The 12,437-nt window shown below is 33.0% G+C and overlaps 2 protein-coding genes across 2 annotated transcripts; both read right to left on the minus strand.

The window, feature by feature from the left end:
* Window positions 1–323: 323 nt before the first annotated feature.
* On the minus strand, window positions 324–4,169 carry LOC100797995 (cation/H(+) antiporter 4). The gene is made up of 3 exons (XM_003524140.4): window positions 3,915–4,169; window positions 1,928–2,929; window positions 324–1,521 (listed from the first exon to the last, which is right to left on the minus strand). Exons 1-3 carry the CDS (start codon window positions 4,167–4,169, stop codon window positions 433–435), a joined length of 2,346 nt encoding a protein of 781 aa, XP_003524188.1. The 3' UTR covers window positions 324–432.
* Window positions 4,170–7,472: 3,303 nt separating this feature from the next.
* LOC100778688 (actin-related protein 2/3 complex subunit 4) lies at window positions 7,473–12,377 on the minus strand. Its single transcript, XM_003524894.5, has 8 exons — window positions 12,159–12,377; window positions 12,027–12,092; window positions 11,876–11,928; window positions 11,652–11,679; window positions 9,639–9,713; window positions 8,513–8,617; window positions 8,340–8,429; window positions 7,473–7,793 (listed from the first exon to the last, which is right to left on the minus strand). Exons 1-8 carry the CDS (start codon window positions 12,159–12,161, stop codon window positions 7,704–7,706), a joined length of 510 nt encoding a protein of 169 aa, XP_003524942.1. The 5' UTR covers window positions 12,162–12,377; the 3' UTR covers window positions 7,473–7,703.
* Window positions 12,378–12,437: the final 60 nt, after the last annotated feature.

Below are 12,437 nucleotides of genomic sequence, written 5' to 3' on the forward strand. Positions count from 1 at the left end.
TTATCTTATATATTATATTTTAAAAGATAATATATAAGATTATAAAAATATAATAAATTAAAAAAATGAATTTTAAATTATTTTTGTATAATATTTATATTAATATTATATTTTATATTAAATAAGCAAATAAATGTAATAAAAGAATATATTTCTTATGATTACAGGATAAGTAATATTTTGAAATATAGGAATAATGAATTAAAAAATAGGAAGATCAATTCAACATAATAGATAAATTAGGAAGATAAATTTTACTATTAAGCCAAAAATAAAATAAAGGACAAATGATCATTTGGAAAAAAAAAATAGTTAATGTAATAAAAATGAAGTTCCAAACCATACAACACAGGCAACATAAAAAGAATATCTGCATTATTTGTACAAGTGAAAAGAGTAACCATGTTGTTTGGCTACTAGAATTTCCACCTACTATGATGTTTCTTTTACTTGTTGCTGCACTACCAAAACACACGGTCTGCTTTCAAAATCTGATGAAGCAAGCAAATCACCAATGACACCTAGCTCTGAAAATTCAATCCAAGTTGTAAGCCCAACCGTCTGAGGTGAGTTTAACTCATGTGTTCTCCCAACTATGAAAAAGTGATGTTCATTTACTATTTGGCGAAGAAGAAGAGATGTCTCTGGTCCACCATTCACTATGACTTTTTGATAACTTACATTTCCCAAGTGTGGTTTCTTAACATGTTTTAGTGCCTCATTATCTCGTATATACTCCATGTCTGGTGTGTGTTCCTTAGGAGCAAGGTGGTACACAACCAAGTTGACCCTTGGATTCCTCGTTGCTCGTTTGGCTAAGCACAAAGCCTCTCGGTCATCTTTTCCGCCCAGAAAAATCATTGCTACCCGAATGAATGAGTCACTATGAATGGTAGAACGACCAACAAGGATTCCAACTGAGCATGGAGCTATTTCTAAGAGCTTACAATTTAAAGCCCTCATGTTCTTGTCATCAGATTCTATGGCACCATCACCAGACCATCTTAGATGGAATGGAAGAATTATAATAGATGCCACTTTGTCCAATGCTAAATGACAAACATCCTCATGCATCAGGGAGGGTGGAGATATGGCTGTGTAAACGTGTGCAGTTACTGCACCCATGTTGTCATGTTCATAGAGGTCAAAAGCAAGAATGACATCATCTGAATAAGACTTGTGGCCACTTGATGAAATCGTTCTTTGAATGCGATGGGAAATGAAAATGGGAGAGGCCCTTCCGACTAGCTCAATTAGATGCAATGCATCCACAGTGATGGGGTCTTCTGTTGTTGGACAACAAAGGTCAAGGAAATCTTTCACAACAGATACATGGTGTGTTTTATGAAGGCAGGCAACTACTCTCAGCTCCGAGTCTGGTTTTAAACTCGCTATGTTCCTTTTCTGGTAGCCAGCGTATTTTCTTGATGGATCATACAATAGTTTCACAGACCATTTCACTATGCTTGCAATGACCATTATGTTGATCATCATTACTCCATAAGTAGGACCATTAATAATCTGCATGCACATATAAATGAAATTTTATATTGCATTAAATATAGAAGATAGTGATAAGCCTTTTCAAACTCAAGATTATGGTTAGTTTTAGGGTAAATTAAATTTTATCCTTTGATGCTTCACGCTTTCTCAACTTATACTCCTATATTTTTTGTATCACTAAACCCTCTGTACCTTTGTTTTTACCACATCTGGAACCGTGACTAGTGAGTCTAAAACTGTAGTTAAAGAAAAAAAAAAGAGGGAGGGGGGAGGGTGTGTTCAATGACAAAAAATTTTTTGGGGTTACTTAGTAAAACAAAAAGTAGTGTAGGGACGTAATTAAGTTGAGAAAGTGTGAAATTGTAAGTATAATTTACCCTTAATTTTATTGAAAGACAAGTTAAGGTGGAAGTAAATATATTACCCCTTCGTCATATAAGATACCATAGATGCCGACTTCCACTACGCCTTTAACGTTCAAAATGAGGCCAAGAGTCAAGGCATCTTTGAAGGGAATCTTGCAAAAGAGGGCAGGTATAGTGCATGCTATTACTTTGACAAGGTGAATGAAAAGAGAGCTGAAAGCAGTGATCATAACTACTTTTGATGAAAAGTGCTTGGAAAAATCTGCCTTCATCATACTGCAAGTGACAAATATTGGCAAGAAGAAACAGTTACCAAAGAAGTGAAGCTTCTTGACCAATGCAGATCCTAATGGAGGTCCTTCTGGCACAGCCAACCCCAACATAAAAGCTCCTAGGATGAATTCTTGATGTATTTGAACTGCAACCCAACCTAATGCAAATACCATTGTGATGACAGCATAGACATAACCATCATTCACAGGTCTTCCTTCTGCAGTACGTTTGATGATCCAAAACATTGCTGGTCGAAAAAATAATGGAACAAAGATGCCAAAGGCAATCAATGATACCAAGAGCACAAAAATATTCTGGTTTTCGTTGGCATCCATAAAGATACTGGCAACGCATATAATGGTTTTGCTTAATATGTCACTCACCAGTACTGAGGATAACGCCAACCTGCCAAGTTCAGAGTTAAGGATTTTAAGTTCATTGAGGAGGGAAGCAACTACTGCAAATGAAATTACAGTTTCTGGTAGAACTATAGCAGTAGCATTAAAGATTTGATATTCAACAGGAAGACTTAAACGTTCAATGCTGATTATGGTTGGAATACAAATAAGTATCGGCACAGCCAATCCAATAATAGCAATGGCCCATGCCCTGTGTCCTGTCCTGGTTATCATGCTCAAATCCATTTGCACACCACTTGTAAAGATGAAAAGTGCATAACCAATTGATGATATTGTTGCAAGTGTGTCCTGACTTGGAAATGGAAACAACTTCCTTTTGTATTTGTCCAGCATCTCTACCTGAACAGCAGGGCCTAGAATCAGGCCAACCTGCAATTGGAAACAAGTTATGAATCAATTAATGAGTCTTCCTATGTGTCTCCAAGAGGACATGACATTGGTGTAGTTTAACAAGGAGATATAAAGTGGGTTGGATAATTAAGGGAGAAGGGAAGAAGGAAAAAAAGATCATGAGTTCGATCCCCCGTTAACAAGCTAACATTTGCATATTAAAAAAAATTGATGGAGTTTATCAGAAATTATAAGTAACAAGAGAGACAACACTTAATATTTGTATTAATATGAAAAATTCTGCACGACAAAAAAAAGGGCAAAATTTTAATAATTCAGCTAGATGCAAGAGTGGCATATGGATGAAATATGAGAAATTATCATTTTTCCCTAATCAACTTTTACATTGCATGCTACACGTGACAAATATTCTGGGTGACCTCACCTAGAGAAAGAAAAGAAGTAAAAGAGACAATATCAAGATCTTAAATTGGTCCCAATTTCATCTCATTCTATAATATTGTGGAAAATTGTGAACAAATGCAGCCGACTACAATTACGGTTACAGACACTCCAAAAATCTTAACATTATGGCTGAAGTTATGGTTGCAACTCGTTTTTTAAAACCTTGGCTAATAGTAAAGGAGTGTAAAGGGGAGGATAAGTAAATATGGTGTTAAATTCTTAAGGTTGATAAAAGTTAAAACACAGGTGCATGGCACTCATCTATACAAGAGTAAAAAGAAAACACGTCAATTCGTTTAGTAAAATAATTTGGCCGCCTAATATTATATATATGCGTGTGCTCTATAATGACCTACTATTTATTATGATCTATCATATCACTTTGGTCATATATGGTGGATTGGTTTTAGGCCATGATGTGCAGACCATAAGGAAAATCCTTTTAGTTTAGTTTGTTCTCTATTTTATTAGAAACATTAATTAACTATGTGAACAAGGAAATTTTAATTTATATAGGCTATGGCTCAAACATAAAAAATTGTAAAAGAAGAATACTTACTATCATTTGTGGAATAAATTGAGGGAAGTCAAAGCTCTGTAAGAGGAATTGGCAGATTTGGGTGATAGCAAAAATTACAAGCACCTGCAACTCAAACAATGGGAGTGAAGATTTGAATGGAGTCCGTCCATTAAGTTGGCCACCCCATAAGCCATCTGAAACAATATTGGGTGGAGCAACAGTGCACACATTATAGGTGAAAAATTTGATTTTATCAACAGACAAGAATAGAGTCTCATTTGCACTTAAATTCATTCTTGCTGACAATGCCAAGTTACCAAGGAGAGAAATGAGAATAAAACTCAATAAAGAGAAAGTTATAGGAAGGTAAATGGCTCGATAGCTAGCTTTATTGGCATCATAACTTCTGTCACCAACTTTTTTCCTTTTTGTTAGCCTGTTAGAGATTGAAAATGTGAGCTATTCTTCGATGTTGTAATGCAACAGAAAACGTAACAACTAAATTTTATGTTAGACCACGAGGAAATAACAGCACTCAATCCCATAAATAAATAATCTTTAGAGGTTGTATAGCTATTTTCAATATATGCTTGAGACAGAAGATACTTATCAGACCATAACAGTATATAGTTATCCAAGTAGAGTTTTTTCTATTTTTAACTTTATACCATTATTAGATATCTTATAGTTACAGCTACCCTTTAAAAAAAAACAATGTGTTTTATACCTTAATGAAAAGAAGAGACATGAAACGCCTTTTTGCATGTATACTAAAATTAAACATCTTAGAAATACGGACGCTTCTAAATAACCATGTCAGAGTCGGATGCATATCTATATCAGATACTGTATTGACACTTAAAATACTTTTATTAAATTTAATCGCATATTTATAAAAATACTTCTATTTTTTAAACTTTTATACTAACACATTAGAACACCACAAAAGTTAAATAAAATTTTATTATGTTTATAATAACTTATGCTCAATTTTAAAACATGAATTCTCTGTTGTAAATTTCTTTTATATTTAAAAATATTAATAAAAAAAAGTCGTCCACCATGGGGCAAACTCACGTCCACAATATTAAGAACCTTGGGCTCTACCAACTGAACTAGATGAACATTTAATTTTAATTTTTTTAATTTAATTATAGATTAACTTTATATATTACTTTACAGTTATACAATATCAAGTAGTAATTTTTAAAAAATTTGGCGTGTTTCTGTTTGTGTCGTATCCTGTCTCGTACTGTATTTTTTATGCCTTGTTGTCGATCGTACAGTATTTTCCTAGTTTACAAATAATTTTCCATGCCTTGTTCTTGTACTACTCACTTTTTAAAGGATCTAACTCGTACAAAAAGTTAATAAATATAGATTTAGTAACAACTACGCCATCAGTCAAAAAACAAAAAAACAACTATGCCACATTTGCACTGATGACAAAATTAAGTGTTACACTTTTGCATAATTTTTTTTAATTTTTTATTTTTAACTAAAAAAAGAAAATATTTTGAGAAAGATAAAAAAAACTAATGAATTTCAAAAAATTTCTTTGGCGTCTTTAGAGTACTAGTTAATTTTTCTTTTTCAGAATAATTTCCCAAATTATGTAACCCCAAATTCAACAAAATACCCTTTTAATAGATAATGGAACATAACCAAAACCACATTAAGCTATGGTTTGGGGTTGAGTTTAATTAGAGAAAAATTGAGAAGAAAATTTCAAAATATCGAGTCTCATATTTTTACTATATAACTTTAATTTAAATAGTTCTTCTCAATTCTGTATCTTCTCTTTCATTCCACAATCAAACCATAACTAAGTGTGAGGAAAAAAATGTATTAGGAAGGAAGGTATGGATATGAAAAATAATCACAACTAGCCAGTGTGTGATAATTAAATACAAAAGTTACTAACATGTCTGTATCCCTCATGATGATTTAGAAATTATATATTATCATAGATAATAAATAATAATTAGTCAAAAGCAATGAATGGTGTAAAACTGGAAAGCCAATTATATGGGAGGAAAAGGACCTAGGGGAACCAATCTCTTCCGTACATGGGATAAGTTATACAAAATTGTAAAACCGTAATCATAAAGCTCCTAGTCGTCCATATTATGCTTTTCAGTTTTTTGACATGTGTATAAAAATAGGCCTTCTAGGTTTTACAGTACTTGATCGAGGTGCGACAAAGAAATGCGTTGTATAAAAGCCAAATTAAAATTTCAAAGCAGGAGAATGGAGAATGATATTCATATTTACCATGGAAAGCATGCAGTTTTACATCTCTCCAAGTGTAACTAAATTATCGAAAATCAAATTGAGATCCTATCATGTTACATACAAAATGTAAACAAGTTTGTATTTACATGCTCAGAGGTGGACCTTAAGGTTCGCCCAATTAAACGAAAAATATGTTACACGCAAATGTTGCAGCCATAAACGCTAGAGATATACACATACAAATACCTGGAACTGACAGGAACTTCTTCTTTCAAGACCTTAGTGAAACTGAATCTCCAGTAGTAAGAGAAGGCAAAAATATCTGCTATTGTATTCCCACATTTTTTGCATCAGGTATCCTCCATGCAAAAGAAAAAACATATCCATGTAGCAGCAAAATCTTGTGTACAACCACTCACGTTATCAAAACATATCTTGCATGCAAAAGATAGCTTTTTGCAAGTCAGGTATATGGACTTCACTAAGTCTATCCACCCAATATAGTAAAACAAGAACAGAAGCTATGAGACAACAGAGAACTGCTTCTGTTGTCTTCGCATCATAACAGCCAATCGCAGCTCACCTTGCTGGCATAGCTTCAGTGCTTCACTGGATCTTTGAATATCGCGATCCTTGCAACATTATTTCCCATTATTGCGACAAATGCAATGCTAAAAGATTGCCCTCTTTCATTGGAAAACTATAAGATGCTTGGATTTAAATATATTGTCAAATTTAATATAAGTGAAATTCATTTAAGATGGAACAACGATATGTTTCATTTGGAAAAACAAACTAATGACTTACTTTATTTAAGATTAAATGATGTATTTAATCTTTTATCTTTTAAAAAATTTAATTTGATTTTTTATTTTATTTTTTTATTTCAGTTTAATCATTTATCTTTTAAAAAGTTTAATTTGATTATTTATCTTATTTTTTAGTTTAGTTCTTTAATTTTTTTAAAAATTTATTTGATTCTTTATCTTTTTTTTTGTTCAATTTAATTTTTTATCTCTTTTTTTTCAACTTGATCCTTCCATCTATTTAAGACTTACGTGGTTAATAATTTAAAAATGAACGTTTTTTATTCAGCTTTCTTCTCTTTCCCTTCACTTTACTTTTAACAAAAAAAAAAAGTTATCCTTAAATGATTAACAATATCAATTTTAAATAGACTCTTTTTCAAAGATAAAGGATTATAGTGGGAAAAAAAAGATAAATGACCAAGTTAAATTTTTTAAAAGATAAAAGATTCCTGAAGAAAAATAAATAAATAAATAAAGAACCAAATAGTTGATTTGTCCTTTATTTTAACAAGTTTTTACTAAACCGAAGAACCGTGGGACATGAGAAAGGAAATGTGCTAACTGCTAGCTTCTGTAGCTTCATTTTCTCCGCGTCACATGCAGGTTTGTCATATCTTTCTTTACATACTGTACTAAACTACAAAATTTATTCTGCACTTCTGTTAAATATAATAAAAACACAAACCATTGGCTCAAAGGACCAAGCACTTCATAAGTGAAGTGAAAACTAGACCTGCAATAGTACAATTTACACGGATATGGAAGTTCTAACTAGTCTAAAGCATCAGATAAACTGCTTCAGAAATTCTGTAGCTACAAGCCTCCCCCTTGTGTTCACCGACATTTTGAGCTCGCTTATCTCTTTATCAATGTCCTGTAATTTGAAGGCCATTATTATACTAAATTACAAACAATTTGGCAGAACTAACATAGAAGACAGTAAATATTTAAATATTTACAATATCCTATATAACGTACAACAGATCAGTGAAAGTAGCCACTTTAAATGTTGGGAAGGTAGTAGAAAAAGCAAACAAAAACATCATCTTGCTCTGTTCCAAATTATCAGTAAATCATCTAAGTTGATTACAGCAAATATCAACCACAAGTACAAGTAATTGGCAGGAAAAGTCTGTAAGCAAAACAGTTATCCCTAGTTGAAAGTTAATGTATAAGGTCTAGTATCTAATATCTAATAAAGAATATCAAAATGCTGTTCTATTTTTTTATAGTTTATTTTATTTTTGCAAGTTATGCTTTTCTTTGCATCAATTATCCTGGGAGAATCATGTTCCATAGAACCTTTGCTAATGTTTTCCATAGAAACTCCATAGATCATACAGTATCCTTAATTTAGATAATTACTACAAGCCGCAAAATAAAATGCAAATCCAAGTAATAGGGTCAACAAAATTCTTGCCTCCATAAATTGCACAATAAAGTCAATAAGTTTGTGCTTCTGCATCTCCTCACAGTGGTAATTTGTTATAAGGAAGCTAATGTCATATCCCTGCCAACAGGAGCAACAGGATGACATCAATGATCACTGACAAGTTACTAAGAGAAATCGAACTATGTAAATTAATGCTAAACCTGAACAGGCTTTCTCCTCAGGACTTGGAAAGCCTCGGCTCTCATGGACAGAAATCTTAGAAATTTTTTGGTCAGTATGTTTTCAAGTTCATCAGCCTGCTTCACCTGCACACGATGAAACAGAATAAAATTAAAACAACAAATTAGGGACAAATTATATGTGAATTTGATGCTTGAAAACAAACTCTCATTCAAAGATTAGTTTGATAAATTGATGATAAAATTAAACTGTAATGTGATATAAAGGAGTCTAACTTTATAATAGAATATATACATACAACTTGTTCTGGCAAACCCCTATAACACTCATTTGCAACTTTGCATAACTCATCATATATGTGGACCTCACAAATTGGAATTTCTAAGATTATCAGTCCTGACCCTAAAAGTAAAGGCATTAAATTGAAATTTATTAATTTTTGGACAGGTGCCAGTTGCACAAAGTTTAAATGCACAGTCCTAGTGCCTGCATATCAATTCCAGTCATCCCAGCTGAATTTAATTTTAACTTCAGATTCAGCCACCTTATCAGTGGTCCACCAAGCACAGTGAAACTATTTTTTCTCTTATTATTTTCAAATTCTACTCACCTTCTCTACCTACCTATTTTCTATTTAGTTATTCCAAATTTCCAACACACTAAGTAGAACATGTTTTAATATTCAAGAGAGGTACAGACTGGACAGTACATCAATCTGAAGCTTTACACATTGTTGATATGTAGTACATTAACAGAAATTAAATTGCACAAAAAGCTTCAGAATTGTCCTATTTATTTTGTGTACTTTTGAAATATTTTGAAAAAAAAACGTTTTTTTTTTCAAAATATTTCAATTTTTATAGATGAGGCGTTATTTGATTTCGAAATCCGATTATTATATTCCTAACCCGAAGTGCTCCTTGGTGTATTCATAAAAAGTAATAATTTTAGGAAGAAGCATAAAGAAAAATCATTTAGTTAATGAAAGATATCCTGAGCCTGAATGGACAGTTCATGTCTTAAAAAAACACCAAAAATTTAATAGCCTCCGGTTAGGGGAAGAAATTGTTACATCATCGTGGACAGAGACTCAATTTTAGATCATTTTAACAAAGCATTAGTATCACAAAAAAGAAAAAAATTTACCTTGAGACTTATCCGCAATGAATTGATAGATGTTTCTATTAAGCATTTTTCGGCCTCATTTCGGCATATCAAAACCTGGAAAAAACAATTGCACACATTTTTCCATAAAGCATGGATGCAAAAAGATCACTTAGGAAGGTAGAGTAACAGAAGAAATTATTAAGACACAATTACCACCTACAAGAGTCTGCTTAATCCTAATGAAGTATACTCTTTTAGAAAGGTAGACTAAAAGAAGACATTAATGCATAATAACCATGATAATAGTTAGCTTAATCCTAATGAAGACATGCAGAAATTACATTCATTTCCTATTTATGCTGCAGATGAACATAATAGCAAAACCAAATAATAGAAGAGTGTAGATCCCAGAAATCTTGATATTAGTGCAGCAGAAAACCTGTTTTCTGCTCATCCTTTCCAATAAGTAAATATGTGTTATCCAAAATAGCAAAAAGAATGTTAACCATGCAAACTCATGGTTTTTTTACTTAATCTTCAAAACTAAAGAAAATGATTTGAATATCAAAACTAGCCAAGGTATTTTCCTCCATTGCATTTAAAAAGAAAGATCGTAGAAGCCCAATGATAAGGCAACAGCTTTTGTCACCAGATCTTAGCCTGCTTGTGCTTAGAGAATTTTTCCTCCAATTTTGTCCATTATCTATAAAACATTAATCTCATTGTGTACAATGGAATGCTAGGCCGTATTTCAAATTTTAACTACAAATTATATGGGCTATCTTAAATCTAGTCATACATCTAAAATATTTGTTTTCATCACTTCTTACAAATTTTCAGCCACTTTTGCTTGATGTTTTCATCTCTCTGTTTTTTTTTTTTTTTTTACATATAAAAAAGGATCTCTAGCCCCGCTCAGCGCCCCAAAACTGTACATCATGTCTTTGCATTCAATTAATATCTACTATTATCCCAAAAAAATAAAAACAAAACATTTAGTTTTAGGAGCATTTGCATCCTGTCTTTCTAATGATATATTATTTCATCCAACATGCTCCCCACTAAACAACCTTCTATGTTGATCTCTCTCTCTGGCCTCTCTGACTGCGAGTATTCATTTATGTTACAGTGATTTTTCTCCTTTGTTTTTAGACAAGTCTCATTTTGTGTTATTTTTCCCCTTTCAGATGAAAATTGCTTTGGAAACAAATCATAATTCCGCCTTAAGTATAAATTGCATGAAGCCTCCATCACAAGGAAAATGGTGGAATAAAGGTATCTGTTGAAGTCCATCACTCCACTCAATCCAGAAACACTAGTGTTTAGAGAATATATTGGACAGTGACTACTAGCTTTTCTTCTAATTGGAATCAGTAAAACAGCTCATCACAACACCATCAACTCAAGTGCTGAAGCACAAATCCACTCCTTCCAATAAAGAGCAGGCTATCTGCACCAAATTTCCCAAGCTATTACCTCTGCAGAAACAGACAGTTAAGCCTCTCCAACCTATCGGTGCATGTGAAGAAGATATAAAGAAAAGGCATTTACAAGGTCTTCTAACTTTGTTGTCACAAGGACCTTAGAATTCCAAGAAGAAAAATTCCAAGGAACGAACAAAGTCAATAGACAACACAAGTGCAAAGAAGGTTATCAAACAGAAGTTTGGAGTGAAATATCACAAATTTTGCAAAAGATAGACTCCAAAATCCTAAATACTGGCCAATTTGAAGTTTGAAGAAGGAAGAGGTTTTAAGAAACAGAAATAGAACAGCAGTCTCCTTCTTAACATAAAAAACCAAACCATATGATTTGACTTGTCTACTTTCTTTAGCCTAAGGCCAAAGGTTCTATCAACTACTTGCCACAGCCCACAAGGAATACCTGGCACCCTAACTTCTCTTTTCATACTGTGAAGGAAAAGAAAAGAAAATATCATACAGCATTTTGGCAATTCAGAAACCTAGTCACGTAATCTTAAATCATACCAGTCAGCACTAGTAAAGCAAGTGGAAATTACTACACAGTGATATGAATTAAGATGGATCTTACCGGATTGAGCAGGAGTTCAGGGCTGGTTCTGCACATAAACCAACAAAGTTCACAAACTCGATCACTTTTGATTTTTTATAAGAACAACATGGTGCGAATCGTCGTATTAAATGTGGAATTAAAATACATTTTTATTTCAGTCTTTGGTTTTCCATTATCAATTAGATTTAGAACAGTAACATGGAGCAAATGTGCAATGAAGTAAAGAGGGGGAGAGAACGTACTTGAGTTCAACCTCGGGCTTGTTATGCCTTTCGACTTCTTGGCAGGGAAAGTTCTGGAAGCATAGCGAAGAAGAAAAAAACAACAGAACAGAACAGAACAGAAGAGGTGATTATTTTGTTGATGCCAAAAGAAACGAAGAAGGAGTGATACCTGGAGGCACATTGCGGCCTCGAGCGTGTTCCGAATGCAGGTCAAGTATAACCGCAACGTGCTTGCCTGAAACGTAAAAACGGTGTGATTAATTATACACAACGGAGTTTACTTGATAAGGGCGTAGCGTACCATGATCAGAAGAAACGCTGAGTTTCGTTTGGGAATGGAAGAGTAGTCGTAGAGTGTAAGAGATGAATGAAAGAAAAAGCAACAAAAACTCCGTCCAGTGGGGGATCCCAGGAATTTCACCAACTACGCTTTTCTGCTTTACCAGATTCGCTTCAGTGCGGTGCCTTTGACCCCAACACAGAAAACAACAATGATGTTCATGTACACCTTCCCTAGCATTTTTATTATCTTCTCTTTTTGTTTGTGTCTTATAAGCTTAATCTTTTAAATTTAATAAAA

Source organism: Glycine max, chromosome 5 (genome assembly GCF_000004515.6).
Source record: "Glycine max cultivar Williams 82 chromosome 5, Glycine_max_v4.0, whole genome shotgun sequence".
In the NCBI taxonomy this organism is placed as follows: Eukaryota; Viridiplantae; Streptophyta; class Magnoliopsida; order Fabales; family Fabaceae; genus Glycine; species Glycine max.